This window comes from Anas platyrhynchos, chromosome 2 (assembly GCF_047663525.1).
Source record: "Anas platyrhynchos isolate ZD024472 breed Pekin duck chromosome 2, IASCAAS_PekinDuck_T2T, whole genome shotgun sequence".
Classification (NCBI taxonomy): domain Eukaryota; kingdom Metazoa; phylum Chordata; class Aves; order Anseriformes; family Anatidae; genus Anas; species Anas platyrhynchos.
Window position 1 is genome coordinate 116,939,510 of NC_092588.1, and position 25,215 is coordinate 116,964,724.

At 37.8% G+C, this 25,215-nt stretch overlaps 1 protein-coding gene across 1 annotated transcript in view; it reads left to right on the forward strand.

Moving 5' to 3' along the window:
- Positions 1 to 25,215, forward strand: part of GADL1 (glutamate decarboxylase like 1) — an 82,688-nt gene that overhangs the window by 2,371 nt on the left and 55,102 nt on the right. The window contains exons 2-9 of the mRNA XM_027451099.3: positions 9,871 to 10,043; positions 10,186 to 10,312; positions 12,017 to 12,107; positions 12,806 to 12,912; positions 14,336 to 14,451; positions 20,217 to 20,296; positions 20,410 to 20,464; positions 23,848 to 23,964. Of these exons, the coding sequence (XP_027306900.2) occupies positions 9,871 to 10,043; positions 10,186 to 10,312; positions 12,017 to 12,107; positions 12,806 to 12,912; positions 14,336 to 14,451; positions 20,217 to 20,296; positions 20,410 to 20,464; positions 23,848 to 23,964 (866 nt within the window). The remainder of the gene's footprint in view (positions 1 to 9,870; positions 10,044 to 10,185; positions 10,313 to 12,016; positions 12,108 to 12,805; positions 12,913 to 14,335; positions 14,452 to 20,216; positions 20,297 to 20,409; positions 20,465 to 23,847; positions 23,965 to 25,215) is intronic.

A 25,215-nucleotide genomic window follows, 5' to 3' on the forward strand; every position in this document is an offset into this window, starting at 1 on the left:
ACTTGTGAGGTTTATCTTCAATGTTGCTGATTGAGCCCAATTTCTCTCTGACATTATCAGTGCTATCCGCAAGGGCAGCCTTACTGACTGCACAGGGATGAGTAAGAGGACTCTAGGCTATGCCTTCACTAACACCAAAAACTGCAAAGCCCCTTGGTTAAGCAGGGACCAAGCTGCAGGTTCCCACTCCTACCCAGCTGCAGAAGCAGATCCTGACTGCATGTATCCTGCAGTCATTTGGCATCAGTGTAACTTTCTAAGGCTGTTTTGTCATGGAGAAAGCCTGGAGCATTCTGTATTTGGGGAGGAGAAAAAAACAAAACAAAACAACCATGAGATGTTCCCTTGTGGGGCATAAAGGCTGAGTCTATTAAGCAGAGTCTCAAGTTGTAACTAGTTCATCAAGTACAGCAAATAGAGTCAGAGCTGGAAACCACAAGAGGAAGGGAGCAGACAGCGTTTGTGTAATATGCTGCCTTTTAACTTCTGAATTGCTGGCTTCTCAGTGTGTGTATATGGCATGTTTGGGGTGTTAGGTGATTTGAGTCTGCCAGCAGAATGGGGAGATGCGTCAGCAAACAGTTATTTCATGTAAGACGTTGCCATCTCAAGCAGGTGTAATGTGAAGCGTGGTAGAACACTAGGGTGACTTTAAGGCTTGGGTAATGTGACACTAGGGGTAGTATTTTAGTCAGAGCAGAGGGATAGGGTCTCTCCTGGCCCTGGAGATCTGCTCTGGTAAAAAAAAAAAAAAGATACTAGGATCTTTGTGAATGTCACTTTTTGAGATGAAGGGAAACATAAATTTGCAAGAAATAAAGGTAGTATCAATTAAAGTAATTCTACATGAGTAAAATTAGTAAGAATGTTATTGGCAGTTAATGTTTAGCAAAGAAGCTCAATTTGATATTTGAGAAGTTCCAAAAATAATGTTTCTTTCATCATTAAGGCATCTTTTAATTGTGATTATTTTCATTTGTATAAATAACTTCTTAATGCATTGGAGGAATCTTATTCATACTGATTCAGCTATTATTGCCTATTAGACAGCTTAGATTTCATGTGCCTTAATTTCCCTGGCCTTAATTGTATCAAGCTGCCTGCTTCTGTTACGGCCATTTGTATTTCCATAAGCATTTAGCACATGTGCAAATGTGAGAAAGGACACACGGAAATACATCCCTTTGTATTTGTCTGTTTTCTCTCTTTCTTTTTTTTTTTTTTTTCTTTTTTCTTCCCCACATGGTCAGATTCAGGCTAGGCAGTCCTGATATTCATCCCAGATGAGTACAGAAACCACCTCTTTAGGCTTAGCAAAACTCAAGAGCTAATTTTCTTCCATTCCTTTTCACTTTGTCTGGTCAAGAACTGTAGAGGTTGCTGGAGGTAATTGTTTGTAAAGCATTGATGGCTTAAGGAGACCCACCGGGACATGGCTAAATTGAGGCCATTCCCCTTTTTATTTTTTTCTCTTCCCTCTGTGCATACAAGTCATCTTATTTTATTGGGCTTATACACAGGCAATGAGGGAATAATAAATTTAAAAGGTAAGTGGTGGTTTTGTGACATGTCAGTGGAGGTTCTTTCTGTTGATGGTTATTGTTGAAAAACATAGGATTAGTCAAAGGATGTTTAGTAGTGTTTTTCACCTGACTCATATGTATCTATGTCCATCTCTTTTGCTGCTGCTTTTATATATGTGGTCTTGATTTTACCTAATGAAGAGCTTGTTGAGCGTTGGCAAATAGAGGTGTCTTTAAAGAATAAGTCACCGGACCAGAGGTTTTTTGTTTTTTTTTTTTTTTCTTTTCAGTGCCACAAATATGATGAGGAAAGCAGTTTTTAGAGACCAAGCTTTTTTGTCAGGGAAGTAGCAACAATTCTAGTTGGTTAAATCTAGATCATTTGGAATAATTTTTAGCTCTAAGGCTTGGATGCCTCAGCCCTTTGTCACATCTCACCTTATGCAAGCTGAAAAGCCTCATAAATATGATCTTATCCATTGGCAGATGTCAGGGTTTCAACAAGAAAAGTTGTCTCGAGGTTCTTGGCATTGCTCTCCTAGTTACACTGCAAGACAGCTTGTGTCTATTGAGCTTCTTATACTTATTTTTCTCAAGCAGACCCAAAGTGGAGGGACAAGACATCCTGTGACAGCAGAACTGCCAGAGGTTTGACTCAGTAGTAACCTAGGCTGTAGTCAATGCTGAACTGGCCTCACAACACGTGTGGCGAAAACTACTTTCATCTTTGCACAAGATGCACTCATATCAGTTTTAGAAAATCTAAAACTGCCAACAAACTGTTGTGAAACACTTGACCACAAATGATAACGGGCACAGCATATAACCAGGCTGGGGCAGCTGGCTTGCAGAGGTGGTGATCTCCCCTTCGCTGGGGATGCCAGCTAAGGAAACTTCCCTGGCACTGAGTGGCTCTCTGGACCTTGGAAGGTAAGCCAAGGATAAAATTAGCATTAGCATGGAATAGTGATTAATCTTCGCAGATTAGTAACTACTGTGTGATGCCTGTTGCTAAACAATTAAACTGACACCTTAATAGATTTCTCTAATAAAGTTGCTGTGCTGAACCGACCTGACTGGTGTAAGTTGTTACCCAGAACGATCTCAGCACATGATCACAACATGTACTCTATCATTTGGGGACTACTGAGCCCCCTTTGATGCCAATATATCATGTTAAAAAGCTCTGACACTTGTCTGAAAGTCAGAAATCACTATTGTGCTGTCGCTGTATGTTTTTCTTCTGTACTGCATTTGCCTTTAGGGAATTGTCAGTGTATACAATGGAAAGTTAGAGAAAGTAAAGATTATCACCAACTTGCATAAGTAGGACCAATGGGTCTGTGACCTGGAGTGCTTTGGGCTGGTCTGAACAGGGAAAGAGTAGTGAACTAAAACATGAATTTATAGCACAGTAAGGATGCTGCTGAAGGAACAGGTCTGCATGAGGTAGATTGCTTTGTTTTGAACGAGGTTTGAACTACTTTGCTATACATAAGATACTAATAAATTATGAAGGTCTACATAGGAGCTGGTTCAGAGGACCTGGTGGGCTGGACAGTTACATCCTGATTTACAATGCACTACATTTCCTATGGTAGTAAATAAGGGTGTATAATGTTGTAGACATAAATTAGTGAACAATTATTATTATTATTATTATTATTATTATTATTATTATTATTATTTGTAGGAAACAAAACGTGGAAGTGTTTATGATATTAAGAAAAAGTGAAAGGGGGGAAAAGTTTTGACTGCAAATTGAATGTAGAAGTAAAACTTTCTAAAAATAAATTTACTCTTCATCAGTTTTTACATTTAACTTGCATTGAATCCCAGACAACTCAGTTTTTAGTAAATTACTGCTTTCTTAGTTGAATTTTCAAAGACTGGCATTAAAAATTGTTTATGTTATGACTAAAAATATAGCTCTTGCATGAAATTACAGGCTGTCATACACTCTTTTAAATCAAGTCACAGGACTTCCATTTGAAGAAAAAAAAATAAAAAAAAATAACCCTTCTATTTTCACTTCAATCTTTTCCAGTGGGAAGCAGAGATTGGATTCTTTACATTCAGTGTGGGTCACACACACATTAGTCATTTGCATTCATACTCCTCTCCGTGACATTGCTAACCCTGTATCCCATGCACGGTGCCCGGGTCTGACTTGAATGTTGCAAAAATAGCCACTTCCCTGCAGAAAAAGGAAAGGGCATGAAAAGTTCCTTCCTAATAAACAACTTTTAATTAAAATAAAGGCTGTTTAATGTATCAGATGCTCTCCACTCTGTTGACAGGTGTTAGAATTTTGAAAATGTGAGCTGAGAGAATTTTGTTGGGGTCAGGGAGTTAGGATTTCCATTTCAGAGCTGGCATCTGCCGTTACCCAGCTTTGGATCAAGGTGAATTCCAACTAGATGCTGCCTTTTTTCCTAACTGGAAATGTTACAGCATGAATCATTCCTTCAGTTAGTTGGTGAGGCTTTGAAATGTCATTATTTTAATATTAACATCTCTTCCTGAGGTTTGCCTGCATAAAGGTTCCCAGTTCTTGTTCCTTTTGTCTGCTTTTAATTTTTGTTGTAGTGTGTCCTTGTGGTACTGTTCTGTATAACAAGCACTTGCCACGCAGCAGCTGGGTGCAATGTTATGAGCATTCACCTAACAGCAGTGCCCACTCAGGGCCCTGGAAGCATCTCTGAAAGCAGAACCTGGCTCCTAGCATGGACCTGCGTTCATGGTGAGACATCCATTGCTGGTGCCCCTCTCCAGGATTCCCTCTAATCTCCCAGCCTTTCCTTTAGGAACGGGAATTTCAGGCATGGGGTGGAGAATAGGGCTCATTGTGGTGATGCCATTCAGTGCTCAGAGTCTGCTGAGCAGCCTTTGAGTCCAGACACAAGTGCTTTTGTCTTCCTCAGGACCTGCTCTATAAAAGTCATTTCTGCACGTTCATGGTCAGAGGATTCCTGTGCAGATGGCTGTTGTAGACCCTCAAGATGGAAGCACCCAAATTGTTCCCTGTTCACAGGCTGTGCCTGTAAACCTACCATCCAGGAGGACACCATGCTGGGGCAACGACCCTGTCGCACCTGTGCATATATATGTTTTCACGTGGGTCTTTCCCAGGGCACCAAGTTAACTTGTATACTGGATTCTAGATAGCTGCATCCCTCTTGCTTGCCAGCAAACCTGAGAAATCAATTTTCTAAGAAACAGTGCATCTGCCTTAAAAGTGGAGTGACTTTATTTCAGTCCTAGAGATATCCGTAGCAGTGATTAAAGAAGTGTCTGTGTAGATTACTTATGCCAAGGGATTATAGTAGTTGCATAATGAGACAAATTTGCATTTTAATATCCCAATACATGATACAGCACCGTAATAATATATTAAATGTGGCGGTATGGAGTCCCAGTGGTGAAGTTCCCTTGTTTTCTTTTGCTTGACACATTGAAAGAAAAGACTGACATCTTTTGAGTGAAGAAGCATGGCTAGATCATGCAGGATGAAAAATGTAAAATCCATTTCTGATTGATGTTGGCAGTTGTTGCTGCTTTTGTTACAAAGCAGAAGCCAGTCTTTGGTCGAAGTCAACCTTTTTCATTCACTTGAACAGCCAGTGGTACCAGTAGTATAAACTGAATAGGATTTGGTTCTTGCTTTCAAGCACAAGCCACTCTTTCACAACTACCCCTTTCTGTTTTTGTCACCTCCCTATGAGCAGTAAAGCTTTCTAGGCATTTTATGGTGCTCTCTCAATGTTGTCAGAATGTGCCAACTGCAGGGCTACAATTCCTTTTTACAGTGCAAGAATGTAGCAGAGAAAGTTTCTATATGTTTACAGAAATACACACAGCTTTTTAAGTACTTGGTTCTTAGGTATTGATAGGGCAACATCTGAAAAATATTTATTTTTCTGTGTGTTATTTCAGCTCTAATTAATTTCTTTTCTGCTGGGACAGTAATATTGATCATAAAAATGAAATGTTAGTTAGAAAACCTTAAGCTTCTGTAATAGAATATTTCATTCAGGATGAAAAATCAGAATTATGAGCTTGATTCTGCTTTTGGTGAAGCCAGTGGTTAAATTTCCAATTACCTTAAATTGGAGCAGGATCAAGTCTTCTCTTTTGCAGAAAGATATCTTAAACAGTCAATAATCCTTAATCTCTGATTTAAGACACTTCCATTTGGTAAAGTTTTTGTTCTATTCCAAGCCTGGAGCCATTTGGCAGAAATTGCATTTGATACACTTCCTGGAAGTCTGTTTTCTGAGTCTGTTTAGGAGTCTGTTTCTGTAATCTTAAATGAAAAAGATATATTTGTTGCTGCCACAAGCAATATAGATTGTTTGCATACCATGTTGTTCATAAACAACAGAAAAGGTACATATGGGCTCCACATGGAACAGATGACTGGCTGCATTCCTTTAATGCAATAAGGTGTGTTTGAGACAAAGATATGCAAATGAACTAAAATATTTGAATTTTTTTTTTTTAAGCATTTTATTCTTATTTGATAAAGAAACAGTAAATTATCAGCTTAGAAAGACAGTGTGAATGTTTGGAGGCTGTACTTGGAGAAGGTATGTCATTTCACTTGAGTAATGTGACATGAGAAGTGAAACCTGAATGTTTCTTGATAGCCATAAATTGTTCATGGGATCCTTTAAAAAAAAATATGGTTAAAAAGAAAAGCAATTTAAACAATAGGCTCTATTCTGGAAGTTTGGACTTGTATCATCCACTTGGTTTGCCTCTGCAAGGTCTTTGCTGCAGCTGGGAGGAGACAAGTTCATTTTTGAGCAAAGAGGAGTTTAAGATTCTCATTAGAACTCTGGAAATCAGACTGTTATAAGTAGAGGATTAAGTATTATAGGATTTGCAGTAAAATCATGAGTATATTTATCCAACAGTAGTTTGCAGAACCTGAATACCTTTAGCTCAGAAAATGTTTATGCTTGCACCCAATTTAGCTGCTGATTTGTGAAACAGTTGTTTCTATTATTTTCCATTAATAACCTTATACTATGTTGTGGGGTGGAATTTAGCTCAGCAAATTCAGATTGAAATGGTGATTACCATTTTCTCACTATTTTTTGTTTAATAGCTGCAAGGTGTATTATTTCATGTACTATAATGTGGGCTAAGTCCCCAGCTCCTTACTAGAGCTTTACACAGGTAAATTGCTGTTGAAATCAAGGCTCTTTTCCCTCCCTTCCTTCTGACCCCTCTGCTTTGCATTTCTCTTTCAAAGACTGTGTTTGAAGTCCAACACAGATGCTTTGGGAGTTAGGAGTGGGCTGTCACCCATTTTCCAGAGGATGTCTTCCTCCTGAGGCTCCACAGAGTATCCTCTGGAGACTGTAAAACTGTGTGTAAAGGTTAATAGATTTGCTTAACATACAGAGCTGTTGTTAGACCCATCATCCTAAGGACCTGGCAGGAAAAAAAGTAACCTTAAGTAACCTATGATCTTAGAGGAATTCTATGAAAAGTCATGGAAGCACTGGTAACTGCTTGCTATGCAAACATGTCAAAACTGATGCTGATGGAGTTATCAAAGAAAAGCCTTTACATAGCTCTGATTTTAGCAGAGACTGGAGAGTGCAGCAGAGGAAAAAGAGGAGTTAGTAAGTTCTCTTGCTCCAACATCTTTGGGAGATTTCTGGAGGAAAAAAAGAAAAAAGTTAGTACTAGTATCTGTGCTCTGCAAGAGATTATAATCTCCCATGTAGTTTTTTTCAAATCTTATCCTCTTTTTCATAGAAACAAAACACCGTTGACATACATGGAGATGGTAGCATCTGAACATGAGCCAGCAGTGTGCCTGAGTGGCCAAAAAGACCAAAGGCATCCTGCCCTGCATCAGAAATTGCGTAGTCAGCAGGACCAGGGAAGTGATCATCCCTTGGTACGCAGTGCTGGTGAGATTGCACCTCCAGTAATGTGTTCAGTTTTGGGCCCCTCACTATAAGAAGGATATTGAGTTGCTTAAGTGTGTGCAGAGGAGAGCAGTGAAGCTGGTGAAGGGACTAAAAACCAAGCGTTATGAGGAGTGGCTGAGGGAACTGGAGTTGTGTAGTCTGGAGAAGAGGAGGCTGAAGGGAGATCTCATCACTCTGTACAACTAGGCTGCAGTGAGGAGGGTGTCAACTTCTTTTCTCAAGTGACCAGTGATAGAACATGAGGAAGTAGTCTCAAGTTGCACCAGGGAAGGTTTACACTGGACATGGGGAATAATTTCTTCATGGAAAGGGTGGTCAGCCATTAGAGTGGATTGCCCAGGGAAGTGATGGGATCCTTGTCCCTGAAGATATTTAAGATACTTCTGGATGTGACACGAAGGGACGTAGTTTAGTGAAGGGAATTGGTAGGGCAGGTTGATGGTTGAACTTGATGATCTTGGAGGTTTTTTCCAACCTAAATGCTTCTGTGATCTCCAGATGGTAAGACTGAGTTTTTCTGCGTTTATATTAAGCTCTGGTTAGTACTTTATGAAGCTGTTTATACATAAAAGATTTGACTTTTAATCCAAAAATAGTTCCTATTCTGCCTGCCCAAAGACCTGTTCTCTTCCCATTCCTTAATACGTGATGTTTTAGGTCTTGTAAAGTTGGCCTACTAGCTTGTCTTTTCAGAGAGGGACCTTTAAGACTTTAAAGCTGTAATTTCTATACGATGCCCCTGCTGTGGTATGCTAGGAATCATGATGCTCAGAACTGAGCTCTCAGATGTAGAGGATTTTCCCTCTTTGCTTGATGAAGATGGAATGTTGTTTACCTGCTAGTTCTGTATCTGTCCCACAAGAACATATATGCCTCTTCTACAGTAATATACAAAAGTACTGTTCATCAAAATATTTCTCCTTTGGATCAAAAATAGAAGCAATTTTGGAAATGCAGAGGCTTGGTGTATCATTTGTCATCCTATGCTAGAATTTCATTTGTAATATCTGTCTTAACAAGTGAAAGTAAGCTGAATAGCTACTCTGAGTTACCATGGGATTGACAGGGTTTCTTTCAGCCAATGGACTCCAAAGATCTTCACTTTTCCAGACAAGAAACATTGTTCTTCTGTATCCTGGAGATGATAAACTGTAATTATGATGAGCATGATGAGTGTCAGACTGTCTTGCAATCTTCTGGAAACTTGGTTGTTTGTTTAGACCTATGAAAAAGCTCCCTTTCATCTGTGCTTTGCAACTGGAGAAAAAAGCAAAGCAGATGGTAAAGTTGTTTTGGGCATAAAATTTTCTCCTACATACATCCTTACCCATCCAACATCTTCACTGGAGCTTTGGCTCAAAAAGACCCTCTGAGGCAATGCTGCCTGGCTTCATAGATGGTAGCTATTCTATGGCAAGCTCATACAGATGCCGTCTGTAACCCAGGTAATTCAGATGTGGTAGTTACCGCTTCTCCTTTCAGTGCTATACTGTTTCAAATGTCTGTTCTCTTGGTATCTCCTAATGTCTCACTTTCGTCTTTATCCTCACGTTGATTAAAGCTGGAGTCCTGATCTCAGCATATGCAATCAATACATGAAATAGATACGCAGTTGCCTCTGTTGTCCAGTGTTGTATAAGCATCCTGGATGTGCTTTCAGAAGTAATGTAAAGGAGGGAGTAGCCATGTGTTTATGCAACACATCAGGAGAATACATCTCATGGATAAAGTTGAGGGAGGTGATCACCAGTGGAGAAGTGAATACACAGGATAATACAGCAAGTTAACAGGTGGCTCAGGTCTCTTAATAGGGTAAGGACAGAAAAGAGAAGAGCAGGTATGTGATGTTGATAGGAATCTCAAAAGGTTTTGTCTTTGTGGAGGTGGGGTCAATGAAGCATTGCAAAAGACATGGAGGACTCTGCGATAGAACTGGCTGGTGGGAAGGGTGAGCAGAAAGATGTGGGAAGTTACATCATGGAAGAAAGGGGGAGCTTGAGGGCTGATGTGCAGGGGGATGTTTTCATCTAAGGGAAGTGCTTATTATTTCACTTCATTTCTGTTTATCCAGCTGTATCATGTTCTAAGCCAGAACTGCATTTTCCTCCCAGGTTGGAAAGTGCCTTGCATGCTTTCGTATGCTAGAGAAAGCAGCAGATACACAGTAATAGCCAGCTATATGGTATGTAGTACTAGTCTAGGTGTAAAGTAACACAAGCAATTTGCTTGTGATGTTTCCAAGGATTTTTCCACCAAAATCTAGGATTTTTGTACATGTGGAAAGGCCATGTGTTCTTTTCCTTACATTCACTGAATAATCAGCAATGAACAAATATTTAGTACTTTATGATTTAATTGCCCAGGCCTTGTCTAACGCAGAGCTTTTTGTCTTACAGTTGGTATTTGCAAACAGGATATGCTCCAGAAGAAAAAGAATGCTGTCTTGGTGGATGGGGTCATCCTAAATGGTCCAATAATGGACTCAAAAGCAGGAGAGAAGTTTGTGGAAGAGGCCTGTAAGATTATCATGGAAGAAGTGATCCAGAAAGCTAATGATGTCACAGAAAAGGTAAAGCACTATCTGGTGGCATACTTCACTCCAATGGGCAGTTCTGGAAAACAGTGCTGAACACGGTGCTTACCTGGTACCTTTATGACTTCCTTTTATCTAACCTGTTCACTGCTGGTGTCTCCCTCCTACCTATCATTAGGTTTGTGAATGGCGGGCCCCGGAAACACTGAAGAAGATTCTTGATCTGGAAATGAGAGACACTGGAGAATCTCATCAGAAACTCTTGCAACTCTGCCAGGATGTTATACAATACAGCGTCAAAACCAGTAGGAATGCGATTTCTAGTGTTGTCTAATTTTGTTGTATGCTAACCTAGGAAGACAGGATAATGCCTATAAAGTTCTGTTATCTTCCAGAAAAACCAGCGGTTTAAATGTTTGCTTTCTACTTGCCTCTACAAGCATGCAAATATTTGGTTGGGTTTCAGTCGTTTGACTGAATGCTAGTCACCATAGGTGTCTATGATTTATTAAAAGGTATAATCAAAGGAAGCTAATCAAAAGCTAATTCCTGTAATGCTGTCGTTGTTCATGTCCTTTTGAAGTCTTGTGAAAATTGCCTAGACAGGTATGACATAACAGTCTAACAAAGTAGATAGAAGAAAAACCTTTGTATGTAATTTCATGAGTGGAGTCACCCTTGTACAAATAAGGATGCACTCTTAGTGATGATCATCCTGCATTTACTATTGCTTTCTATGGAGCAATAGTCTTACAGGATGTTAATTTGCTGATAGGCAGTAATTCCTGTTCCAGACGCTGTGAGAAGAAGAGCCTGCAGTGTTTTAGAGACAGTACATGACATCTCTGCAAGATTAGTTCTCTACAGCTAACCTTTCGGCAATGTGAAGTACAATTCAATCTTAGCAAAAGAGGGATGAATAACATCTGTTCAGGAAGTAGTGCGCTATATCAGAAGCTCAGGATTTCAGATGTGACACAGCTTAGGATGTTTATTGGAAAGTGAGAAGGACATGTGATATAATAGCTGTGCATTTCCAGGGCACGTTCCCTGCTACAGTCACTGTTGCTACAGTAAGTAAAACCATAAACTAATTTTGAAGGTGAACCTATGCCTTTGAAAACCATAGAAAAGTACTAATACTGATCTAAAGGGACAGTGCACTAATAATATGCAGATATCATTACTCAGTTAATGGAAGACATTCTGTTTATCTCACTTTTGTAAATTGACTTCAAATTTCCATTTGTTGCACTGTCACTTTGGAAAGAATATTAAATATGAAAAATTTGCTGTGCAAATAGTTTTTAATCTAAGTATAAACATTTATTGAAGCCTCAGCTCTAGTATGCATAGAGCCATACAGTTTATCTGACTTTGCATGTAGGAATACTATGCAGTGGATTAAAATTTAGGTGGTGACTCCTTTGCCGAACTGACTTGCTAGTAGAGTCAGCAATAATGTAGATTTTTCTCATAATTTAGTTATATCTCAGTGTTTCGAGGCAGGTAAACAATTCCTTTCAGCTTCTCATTCTAAGTCTGCAGCAAGCTTTTCCAGACTGTTACACTGTCTACCTATACCAGCACTGAGTCTCTGGTGGGAGCACAGGCACAGCTGCCTGGGATCGGCAGGCTCCCGTATTCTACTGCTGAGCAAAATGTCTCTGAATGTCCATCACAGCCTCTAGAGGCTGCTGGTAAAGGCCACTGTGCATACTCTGTTGTCAGTCACTTCTTTTTTGATTTGTAAAACTTGTGAATAACCCACATTCATTCTGTGCTCTATTTACGTCTTTCAAACCTTGTTTTGAGACCTGAAAAGGCTTGTGACTTTTACTTTCAAAGGTTTGTCTCTCCTGAAGAAAGGACAGTATGTCCATAAAATACTGAGAGAATGATGGAACGAGTTGTGGTTTGCAGTGATCGGCATTCAGCTGAGAGAGCCTGTGATATATTCTCTTTTCATGTACATTCTGTCATTGCTTGCTTTTCATCTATATTTTCAGGTCATCCAAGATTTTTCAATCAGCTGTATGCTGGAATAGATTATTACTCATTAGTGGCTCGTTTCATTACCGAAGCATTGAACCCAAGTGTGTAAGTGTAGTTTTTTGTACTCTTAATGATGAATCTAGCATGCTTTTTGAAGTAACAGCTTCCTCCCTTCCCCCCATCATTTTCTGTTTTCAGTGGTTTTCAGTGTTATAAAGGAGAAGGTAGGAATTGTGCAGGAATTTGGGAAAGAATACAGTCTGGATTGGCTGAATAGCTCAGCGGAAAGTTGGCTAAGCTGATGATTTTCCTAGTTTGTGAATTGGGGCATAAGAAGAGAGGTCTTTTTTTCCAACACTTTTAAACCTAGACTTTTTTTCTTACTTAGTGCATAAAAAATATAAAAATGAATTAATCAAACTTACTCAGTTGTTTGCTTCCTTTGAAGCACACTGCACAGAGCTGAATGCAAATGATTACCTGTCTACTATTTACTTGCAGATATAAAGCCTAAACAAAAATGTGATTGCTGCTTGCAATAGATCATTATAGCTGAAGCTTAAGCATTGTGACCTATGTTAAAATCAAACTCAGATGTATTACTTTGAGAGTGGAACTGTCAATGTGATGCTGTCAGGAACTAAACAATTGCTCTTCTGTGTCAGATCCATGGTGCTTTTAGTTTAGAGTTTTACTGCTGATGGTGGTCAGCTTTTAATTAAGAAACCTCTAATTTTCGCAAGATTCTGTAGCATGAGTTGCGTAATCTGAACACCAATCATTATGCTTTTATTTTTGTTCAGATATACATATGAAGTATCCCCCGTGTTTCTGTTAGTGGAAGAGACAGTCATCAAGAAAATGATTGAGTTCATAGGCTGGGAAGAAGGTGATGGCATATTTAATCCAGGTAAGAACAATTCACATTTTCAGGATGAGTAATGATAAACCATCTAATATAGTAATTCAGTGGACATTTGATTTGTGTAGGCTATTTGAAAACGCATGCAAAATCCAGTGATGCACAGATGAAACTATGACATCCAGGCTTGTTTTAGGTATTTCTAATAGAATGTGAATCTGATCAGCATCTGAATGAAAACTGTTCTAAATATAATTGTGTGGAAATAAATTGCTTGCAACTGAAGCCCTTCCTGAACTTCATAACAATACCAACAGCTTTATTGGACTGAGTCACTGGTTGACAGACGGAGCTGATGTAGTTGCTAGACACCAAGCAGTGGTGCCTAGAGGCACTGAAGTGTGTATCCTGGGTATCACATGTGGGAGCCAGAGTTTGTTTTAGTGGGTTTGTCATGAGTTTGATTTCTTTGAGTTTTGTTAGTTTTTTTTTTTTTTTTTTTTTTAAATGTTACAAATAGACCAGTCAAACAAATATTTCTTAAGCTTCTTGATTGGCCACAGTTTTCAAATGTTCTGAAAAGCAGCATTCCAATCCTGTACATGGAAATAATTAAGTGTAATGATATTATTCTAAGTTATGTTGGATGTGAAACTTTCATATCTAAGTTGGGTATGGGAAAATAAATTAAATGAGGAAATGAACTTAGTGCCAGCCCTTAAAAAAAACAACACAAAACAAGGCCAGGAATTCAGTCCTACATGCAAGTGGTAGAAAAATAAATAAAATGAAATCCCCTGGAACATCTGTGGGAAAAAAAAAAATAATATGGATTTTTTTATGTCAGATTTGATGCGTACTTTCAGTAGAATCCTTGCTTTAAATGTAGAAGTGCTTAATTCAAACTTACCAAGATACTGCCAATAGCTAAACAAATTGTACTTTTTAATGCTAGTTTTATGTAAGGTTTTTCTTATTTTGTTTTCTTTTTCTTTTAAGTAAATAAAACCTGTCCAAATCATACCTTGCAGATCTTTCAGATCCGACTCCCTGTGGATTTTCTAATTTTTTTTCCTCCATTTTCTCCTCATAATACTCTGGCTGCCTGAGAGATCTAGGCTCTGTTAGGTATAGCAACAGTTGAGCTCAGTATAGGCAGCTGATCTGGTGCTGCTTTGGTGTCTATCAGAAGGCTCTGTTGCAGGGTATTCTCTGCCAGGGAGGGCTGTTCTTATTTCTTACTTCTTTAATTCTTACTTATTTAGGAAATACCTCCAAGGAGTATTCAAACCAGCTGTTTCCATTCATGGTGAAGAGCCCACAGTTCTTATATCTGTAGGTTTTTGGGGAGGAATTAAGTTATTATGGGTGCATACTATGGTTTATTTTCTGCCTAATATGTCAAGCACTCAGACACCAGAAATGTGCTAGAATTATGGTTAATATGATTCATGTATTTCTCTTTCGGCAGGTGGCTCTGTTTCTAATATGTATGCTATGAACTTGGCAAGATACAAGTTTTGTCCTGAGATAAAAGAAAAAGGGCTTTCAGGTTTGCCAAGACTAGTCCTGTTCACTTCAGAAGAGGTAAAAACAAAAAAGCTTTTGTATTCATTTTAGAGCTTCTAACAATGAACTTTATTTTTCAATGGCTGCAAAATTATATTTGCCTATCTGATGGAGCCCTGGTGCAATGAGTTTGTCATCAGTGAATGATATGAAATATCGAAGCTATATGGAGAAGTTGGATGACAAATTTCCCTGCAGAAGCTCTCTTGTTAGACCACAACAACAGATGCTTGCGTTCTTGGGAACAGCAGATAAAAGAAAAGGTTGTATCTGGGGCAAACCTGAAGATGAATGCATGTGGGATGTTATAGAGGTCTGCAGCTTTTGATTTCCCACAGCAAAAAGTCTGGCAGGAACCATGTGTAGGTTTCAAACGTCAAAGCTTTTTCTTGCAAGTTTAATTTGTACTGAGCTGAGCACTCATGGACCTGTGAAATGGCTCTCTGCAGCTCCCATTATACCCTGTATCTGAACACGGATTCTCTGTGGTAGAAAGCCAAACCTACCATAAAGTATTTTGGCAAAACCTGCTGGATCTTTAGACAGCTCTTTTTTAAATAATGGAAAAATGTGGCAAGTCTAAAGGTTTTTGAGTAGTATCTGCCCTTGGGAAATAGATTTACATTCATACATTTATTCTGAAGGTAATTAATATATTTTTTAGAGGCTCTTTTCTCTCACCTGTCCCTCCAATTTTAAGTTTTTCATTGGTTTAGTGCAGAAGTATTATTACAGACTCCACTGTACAAAATTCCCGATGGCAGTGAGGACTTCATTGTATTAGGAAGTATATAATTAGCGACATAATTTTAGTTCTTAGGTTTTTTATGCCCCAAACAGTTTGCAGGGTAAGTAGGCAAGAGATGCTTATATTGAAGAGGCCTGAGGGACACAAGCATTGTGTAAGTTGCCCAAGACAACGTGTATATTCTGAAACTGAATCCAAATGTCCTAAAGTTGTATTTTTATGTCTTTTCTTTCTGAAAAACATGTATATGAAAATGACATGCCAGTTCATGCTTAATTCATCACATTTCATCTTCAGGATAGCTCAGGAGGAAAAAATGAGGTTGAAACCCTTTATTTTAATGCTTCTGAAATGAAGCATGGAGAATTTTCATCATAAACTAATATCTGATTTAATTGAAAGATTTAAATAAAAGTATGCTCTTACACCAAACCAAACAAATTGAATTTACTTTGGTATTTTTGCTTTACCAGAAAGATGAAAACCGTAAAACACAGAATTAACCAGAAAAAATAAATTGTTAAATTACTTGTGAGGCAATGGTCTTCATCTGTTATACTTTGCTTGATTCACAAAACCATGTTGTCTTTAGTACTCAGTAATCACTTGCTTTAAAACTGCCATTTTACACAGCTAGGTGTTGTGACTGTTGTTTAATATCTCTAGCTCTTATCCTTCATTATAAGGGAGGAGATGTATGTATTCATGTATCCTTATTTTAGATTCATCTGTACTGAGTCCAAGTTATGTTACCTTTTGGAAGTTAGCTTCATTCAGATACGTTGTATTATTGTGATTATATTTAATAAATGGCCAACACTGAAAAGTACACAAGTGCTCATATCACACACTCTTCAATTATTATCTTTTATCTTGAGGTTTCTTTTGTTTAGCATTTTGTTGTTGTTTTCAGAAGTACCTGGAGGGCATAGACCTGTTTTTCACTGTGCAAGCGATTAAAAAAAATAAAATAAATATATATTAAAAAAAATGGAAAAGTTACATCCAGTGTTTAGATTTAAAAGTGGGTAAGGCAAATAGTGTTGGCATGGGGAAGCCATGAGGCTGTAATGAACTGAGAGTATTGATAAGGAGTTAAAATACAAAAACACACTGTCAACTCAAGACACTCATGTTATTTCAGGGCTTGGCTTCAACACTGTGTTGAAATGAAATGATTTTTGCCTTGAGTTGCCAAGTCCCACAGTTCCAGTCTGGCACTTGGCAGACGGAAAGAGTTGCCGTGCTGTAGAGCAGGGGAATGCATGAACTTGTCACTGAGTTAATTTTATGTGACCTGGGGCTATGTATTCTGTGTATGTTTGTGGATAATCTGAAGGTGTATGTTTTAATGTGTGACCCACTGAAGGTCCTCAAAAGCTCTGTTTGGCCAACAGCAAAAATGCTCCTAATTCCTACAAGTAAAATGCTAAGCTACTTAAAATTGTGGCCAAATGATGTAACCACATTGTTTTGCTGGACAATTACAGTGATTCTTCTTGAGATAGAGTTAGCTGTAGACAAATTAATTCCCACTTTCTTGAGGCATTATCATTGTTTCTGTAATACCTGAACACAGCTGTAGTTGTAGAACAGAGCCCACATTTTGATTATTTTTCACTGTTTGAATTCCATTTCAACTTTTTTTTCTAACCCAAGAACTTTTTACATTGATCTGAAAGGTAGGAATTAGTGAAATTTGAGGCAATTTGAGGGTACAAGTGTATGTGTAAACAGTTGAAACATATATGCTTATACGAGCAATTTTTTGGATGCAATGAAACCAAATTCCTCCCCAATGCAACTTGATCATGAAAGTAATAAAGTGGGAGAACACAACATTAACGCACCATGTTGTCCCCTGTTGAAATTACAGCAGGCAAAAATGAGTAATAAAATCTCATAAAATTGTAATTGCTTTATGCAATCATGTTTCTAGGAAACTCTTTAAAATCAAGAAAATCCAAATCTATCTTCTATTTTAATGAACACAGTGGCAAAGTACTTTATCTTTGCAAATGTCATTAGGAAAAGAAAACTGTCTAGCTGTAGTTAAAAGACTACAGGAGCACATCTTAAATGCACTGTTTTGGTTTGATCTTGTGCCTAAACGCATTCACTTCTCACTCCTAATGGCTACCGATTGAATATGTCCAAACAAAACCACAGAAGACATGGCAAGAGAAATCTGAACTTATAGTACTAAAAAATATTACTTGATATTATGTATATAATCTAGGTACATATAATATCTTTTATCTGAGTACTCCTTTCTCTTTGGAAAGGGCACTATGAACAAATGAACTAGTTGATGTTGTGACTAGAGCTGCTAAATGTTCTCTGGTGTGTGTGTATATACATATGTTTAAATGACGTGGAGTAACTTAGTGTAATAGCTTCTGGTTATGATAGTGAAAAAAGGAAATTCTTGTATGTATTCAAACAACAAAACTGAAAGATTATTCATCAAAGGAAACATATTCCAAGTCTACATTTTAATATGTCTTGTCCCTTTTCTGTCCTACTGTAGACCTACCAATTTTTTTCAGGTCTTCAGTAGGACAGAAGGAGGAACAGAAGCATTTGAGAAACAGTGTATCTTGCAACCTATTTTGTTTTGGCATTCCCTTTATTCTGCTCCCTCCTTATGCTCTTTGGTATAATCTCTGATGTGCTCAAGCCTCTTATCTTTCTCCAATCCTATTTTTTTTATATTAAAATACTTGATTTAGTGATAGCTTCTTTGTTAGTATGCTGATTTTGCAGACCTACAGCTTTCTGAATGTGAAGCAGTCATATTATTCCAAGTGATTCATACCTTTCATTTGAACCAAATGGACAGAAATCAGTGATAGAGGCTACTTGTATTTCAAATTATTCACTAAGTTGTTGAAAACATCTCCAAACTTCTACTAAGCAACACATAGCTACAGTCATGTTGCCATTATCGATATAATGTATGACTAATTATCTACCTATGTATCTTGTTATTCTTGTAAAAGTCTAAATAAATGAGTCCTAAAAGCTTTGTGAATGTGTCATGTTACAAAACCAGGAGTTCTTAGAACTACCAGATAGTATCAGGTAGTATTTTTGCATGCCTGTATTTAAAAAGTGGGCGATGATGGGGAAAACCTTTTTGTCAAAAAGAAAAAGAGGCCTTTGAGATCATCTGTCTCATCAAAATCAGCATGACAGGCTTTAATACCCCTAATATATTCATACCCACACATTAAAATGTTGTACATTTTTCATAATTATGTTCTGCTGTAACTGCATTTATGTGAACTCTCTGGAAGAAAATTGAATTAATTATCCACCTGGCTTCACCTCCTGTATGAAAAGCAACAATTCTAGACATCTTCACAGTTGCTGGAATATGAGTTATTTAACTCTTCAGTAATAATGTTAATTTTTTTTTTTTTTTTTTTTTTTTTTTTTTTTTTTGAGAAGTGATAATCCAAGGCTTGGATGATCTTTATTCTGAGAAGAGAACTGTGTAGTCCTATGAGATGCTGATATTCTCAAAACTGACACCACTGACATGAGTGGGTAGGCATTTGTCATGCTACAAGTTGCTCAGAGTAGTTTTGATATTTAATAATGAGTTCAGATTAAGAAGGTTATTGCATTTTGAATTCCCAGGCAACTCTTGAAGATGGATTAAGCTGCGTGAGTTCAGCATACTATTATTTTGGAATAAGACTCTTATGCTGGAACAACAGTACCCACAACAGAGCAGGTCCTAGCTTATAATGGTGAACATTGGAAAGATGGTAACATAAAGCCTTGACTATTAGTTTAACAGAAAAAAAGTATACAAAGTACAGGGTGGACAGTGAGCTCAAGTATCCTTTTCACCTGAGACATGTCACCTCTTTCTGATTGAATAAAAAACAATTTCTAACATCCTTTAGTCAGGTGAAGAGACATCTTTTACAGTCACATTACAGGCTTCATACACTAATGCCCTTTATTCAGTGTAAAGTGAGAAGTGCACTGTGTGTTTCTGTACTCATCTGCATTCATTTACAGACATTTCTGTGGTGAGACCTAGCTAAAATTCTTTGCTGAAATAATAATTAGTGGAAACGTAGATAGGTCCAAACTGGAACTTCTTGCAAAATCCATGTTAATTTATGTGCTAAGTCCCATGTAAAGCCTTTTTGCTTTCATAATGGCTTTCAAGATCAAAATTAATGTGGACAACCTTGGTCTAAACACCAGGATTTTCAGGTCTTTTTTTCAGAGATAGGAATTTGAAAGCTTTGGAAGTCCTGACTGTACCACCTCTAAAAACATCGGTAAATCCTGGGACTTGAACTCCTTGAGTCCATGAGACCAGAATTGCTGGATCAGACCAAAGGTCAATTTAGCATGGTATCCTGTCTCTGTCAGTGGCCAACAGCTGATGTTGAGAAAATGTATAGAAAACATTGGAATTATGAAGTGGTAGAAGATTTAAGCATTTCTATATACATCCTAATTAATCCCAGTTTACGAGGAGTGGTGCTTTTGGGCTTTCAGACCTATAGGTTGCCTCTAGGCTGTTGTGCTCAATAGCCTTTGGACCTTCCTTCTTGTGCATTTGCCTTTTATACCTATTGATACTTTTAGTTCTGTTCTATTAAAACATGCTGAAACAATTAATAATTCTTTGCTGATGACATTACAAACTTTCTATTTTTCATTGTAAAGGAGAATCAGCTTAAAAAATGTGTATGTAATAGAGCTTTTTATTTCTAAGTTTGTGTTTGAAACATGGTGCACATCTTTTTTTGTTGTTGTTGTTGTGTTTTTTTTTTTTTTGTATTATTTTCCTGCTCTTTACTGTGTCATTAATTGTGAAGTATGATATGTCTTTTTGCTGCATAGCTTTGTCAATTTGCTTTTTGTGTTAGATTATACTGTTGTCACGACTGTTATATGCTGATATTAAATTAATTTCAGTGTCGCTGTTTCCTATACTAAGGAACTTTTCATTCTTTTTAATTGTTTACTCACTCTTCTTTTTTGCATGCTCTTTCTTCTACAGTGTCACTACTCCATGAAGAAGGCAGCCTCTTTTCTGGGTATTGGTACAGAGAATGTTTACTTCATCAAAACAGATGAAAGGTAAGCAAGCAAAAGCCATGGCTGTGATCTCTGAGTCTTTTAAAATGCAGTAGTGCTGTACTAACCAACCTATTTGAATGTAACTGAAAAAGTTTTACATCTGTGTCCCTTAGAGGTAAGATGATACCTGAGGAACTGGAGAAACAAGTCCAGCGGGCCAGGAAAGAGGTGAGAGGGGGAGAGAAAGCATGAAGGAGAGAGGAGGAGTGCATGCAGACTGTGTGCTTGTGTCTGAGTGAAAGGAAGGAAAACTAAGAGTGAGTGAACTCTTAAAAATAGGACAGTTGATGTGCCAGTGTTTTTCTTACAGGTGTAATCCAGCTGCCCCAGACTTGTGGAGCGAGCCAAGGCTCTTAGGTGTTACGCTGTTCTGGAGAGTAAAATTCCACAGGGTGTTCACTATTAATGAAAACCCTGAGTACAATGCTGCTCTGAAGTATTTAGCACATTTCTTCTATACCTAGGATTTATTTTGCCCTTAATCCCTTTTCAAGCGAAATATATGCAGTATCTGCTTTCCTTAAAAGGCAAATGAAAGCTGTAGGTTTTTCTGTTATTACAGAAGCTATTGCTTTAGTCTCTGCAGTAAGCAAGAGCTATAAGATAAGGCTTTTTGTCTCTGAAACAGTCATACATGCTGAAAATGCTAAATTTCATCCTTTCTGGTGCTGCAGGAAAAGTGTAGAGATTGCATTCTGCCTCTTTTCCCACAGGGACTTTACCAAGCAGAAAGTGATAGATCACCGTTTGGAAATGTACTCGTGTATATTTGGACAACATTAACCTACATTACCACATTCTGTAAGATAGAACTTAATATAGCCAATACAATTTACTTTAGAGAACTTAGGGGACTAAATGTGACTTAAAAGGCACATTGCATCTTCTTTTGACTTGATTGGGTCACCTCATTTCCAGTTTGTTCATGACAACAGTAGGATTCAGAGCTCAGCCCTTAGTCCATGATCTGGGAATACTAATCAGCTAGTGCAACATCCATAGTGTGGACATTGACTACCATGAAATCCTACTTTGGAAACTATTGTGGCTGACAGAAAAGGCATGGCAGTGCTATTGTGTTATGCACTGGCACGGTCACAGTAGCTTTCAGTAGAATGTTCCGCAGATACATCTTCTGCCAAACAACCATCTCCCCTTGGAGTTTCATGTTAGGTATAATAGCTAACGATATATGGTGTCCCTAATTACTTAGGAAAATCTTGCTTACCTCTCTGTGTACTTTGCCTTATCCATGAAAGACAATCTGTACTTTGCTCATCTGAGTGATCCACAGGAAAAAAAGAACTGAAATATGAAGCAAGAGAAAGCAAGCAGGAGAATGAGATCTGTGCTCTGCAAAAACAGATTTTTTGTTTGTTGGTGTAATAAATTTGGTTGTTATTTAGAAAAGATTGCCTGGCATTTATGTTAATAATAAAAAAGTCAGCCTCAGTACAGTACTTTGCAATTTAGAACCAATGTTCTGTATTAAAATGCTCCACTTACAGGAGTGTTACCTTTGAGAAACACTTACTATTTCACTTGCCTTTTAATGGAAGTTAAAGGCATCCTGGAAGTTTTCCATCTCACCTGAGCTTCAGTAACTATGTCTGTCCTTGATAAAGTGCTATTTTATAAGTTTTTACAGAAGGACACTTCAGTGAATTACATTGTGTGTTCTAATGACTCTTAAACAACAGAGAATGCATTCGTAGAATCACAGAACCATAGAATGATAGTATTCACTAGTGATAGGAGCACAAAATCTTCACTGACTGTGAACAGCAAGAGTCTTAGACTTGTTTTTTGAGGATCTGGTCAAGAAAATCTATTTAATTTTATTGGCAAAAAGAATAAAACCATGATTCCCTTCTTTGCAGAAAGGTGTAATGGTAACAATAATCTTTTGAATTTGTAGAGATCCTAGACTTGTCCCCATATTCAGTCATGTTACCTTCTGGCAGCTGAGGAAGCTTTGTCATTGTGATGTAGCTGTGGGAGAAAAATGGTGAGAATACTAACAGAAACTGTTAAGTGTAGCAGATAAGCCCTTGCTTCACTCAAAAGTGTTTTGTACTTGAGCTTCAGACTGGTTTGTAAGTTTGATTGACTTTTTTTTTTTTTTTTTTTTTTTTTGTAGTTTGTAGTAAGAGTGACCATGCAGTGAATTACAGGCTGGTAATCCTTTGTGAATGTATGAGATGAGTTTAAATTTATTCCAAGGCTACTTTTCACTGCTTTAGTAATTTATGATTTGTTTTTAAAATTTCCTTACAATTATGCACCATCCTAACAGCCATCTACACTGTTAAAGAAATATAAAACCGTCAGAATGCAGAAGTTAATCAAGCCTGCCTGTCTCTGTAGTAGATTTTAAAAGTAGCAACACTTAAAAAAAGAGGACAGCAGAGGAGATCAGATTTCAGCTGAAGTGAAGCTATATAAAAGACTTGCATGTAGAGTTTGATTTTTCAGCTGGTGTCTGATTTCAGTGAAGCTACAGTATGTTACATCAGCATAGAGATTTATATTGAGAGATTTAATTCACTGCAAATGAATCCAGGGATCCAAGATTATACGATTTATAACAACTTTAGTGCCTCTTCAGTAGCAGCATTGTTATGCTGCAGGCCAGATGCTGAAACAAGCAGAACAGTAACTTCAGCATGTGTTTACCAGCACGTGAGATTGGTCAGTTATTGCTAGGGCTGACACTGTCAATGTCATAAAGTCACTATAAACCCTACCAATTCTTTTCATTACTTTGGTTTCTGCTCCTGTGTACATGCAGGCACGTATATTTGCAAGGGTAGGTACAAGCTGCTATATTTGACCTGCTCTGCTATTGCACACCTGGTATTGGTTGAATGGGAAAACGATGAGCAAAGCCATTAAAGCCAAAATGGATGTCCTGTGATAATTGTCTGAGGCTGCAACCTGACAACAGTCAGAATTGCACTTGGCTGTAGACCAGGCATTTGGGTCAGATAGCGATGACTGTCCCAGTTGTGGCGTATGCCAGTGCTGCCCAAGGCAAGTCATGTTCCCTAAATGAAGGTTCCTTTTCCCTCAGCAAAGAGCCATAGGCATTGTAGAGGGAATGCAGGTGAAGTCCCTAGAGGGGTGAGTCATGTCCCTGAGGGGTAGCCTGCTGGCTGAACTAATAGCTTGATTTGTGTTTGGCAGAACGGCAGCAAAATATAGTAGTAAAATGGGGAAGACTGAGAAATGAAAATCAGTGTACAAAGAGACGTTGAATATCCAGAGTGCTTTCATCTTGACAAAACTAGCATCTGTCAAAACAGTCTGAAACTGGTGAAGTCTGCCCTGTGATGGTGTTAGCTGGAAATACTTTTTTTTTTTTTTTTAAATAGTCAGCACTTTTTAAATGCAGTAACTTCTACATGAGGCTCTCAGTGCTGGGAAACTAAAATGTAGACTGTCACATTTCTGTCCTACTTTCCAAGACCTTGTTATACTTCAACTCTCCAAATATACTGGAGGAAATGAGCAGTGCGAATGACAATTTTTTGTTTTGAATCCTATTGCAGGGGTCAGCACCATTTCTTGTCTGTGCTACTGCAGGCACAACAGTGCTGGGAGCATTTGATCCTCTGGATGAAATTGCTGATATCTGTGAAAAGCATGGCCTCTGGCTTCATGTAGACGTGAGTTTGTATACTGTGTAGTTTTCTTTAATTTTATTTTTTTTAATAATTGATATTTTTCTTTGACTGTTAATGTTTTTCTGTGTAGTAATAAGTTGGGCTTTAATATATATATACATTTTGCATAGAGAGCAGAAATACTTCCTGATTTGTCTGTGTTCCATGAGCTGAAAACCAGCAAATAATTTGCTTGTGACAAGCAGTCAAAATTTTCTTGTCATTGTCAGGTTATATTTCAAAATGATTTTAAAATCAATTTCCTGTTCCTTCTTGCGACTGCAAAAATGCTTCAAGGATGATTATATACAACTAGAATTTCAGATTGTTTCCACAGTCTATTGGAGAATGGACATGTTAGAATTGCGGTGCATGGTTCATACAGGTTAAAATGAAGGTATGCTTCTGGCTCAAATGACAATAAATTATTTGGTTTCACAGGTTAGTTTTCTGTAGGTCCCTTGAAGTTTTCCTAAATGGTTCAAATTTTTTTTTTTTTATTGAGTCATTTCTTTATAATTTTAGCTTTGGCTTTAAAAAACCATTTATGAGCCTTTTTGGAATAATCACTGAGTCCTTTTATTACCTGGAGGAGTTAGCTATAAATGTATTTTTCTAAAAGTAGGTCTCTTCATATTTTCTAAAACTGGATTCTCTTTATAGTGATAATGCCACAAACCCAGAATGGCTTTGCAAAAATCCGTGGAACAATGAGAGAATCTGGAGCAACATTAATAGAGATTTTTAGACCTGCTTTAAATTTAAGTATTTGCTTAATGTTGAGTATTTAAAGAAAAATAACATAGACAAGGATGTGCATTTCAAATAAAAAATGGCTCAGACATTAATAAATAAAGTTTCTGTGTGTGTGATTCAAAATTTCATTTTCTTGGAGGCAAAACCACAAAATTCAGCCCCAGTATTTAAAGTGCCTGCAGAACTTCCTCGTGGTTGTATGCTGGTGAGGATGACCCAGCAGATGTTCAGCAGGAGTGTAACATTCACATTAGGTGCTAGTGCCTTGTACATCTGTTTGCAGTGTACTTAAAGTCTGTGTTGGATCTGAGTTTTGCTGAATAGACACTGCTGGAGCCATCTCCAACAGCTGTAGGAGGATGATGCGTAATGTCCTAGCACATTCCCTGCAGCTGAATAACTTCAGTTAGGTGGGATGAACCTGGGCAGTACTCTGAGCTATATTTCATAAGCAGTTGCTAGTGTTTAGTAAATAATTACATTTCTTCTTCCAACTTT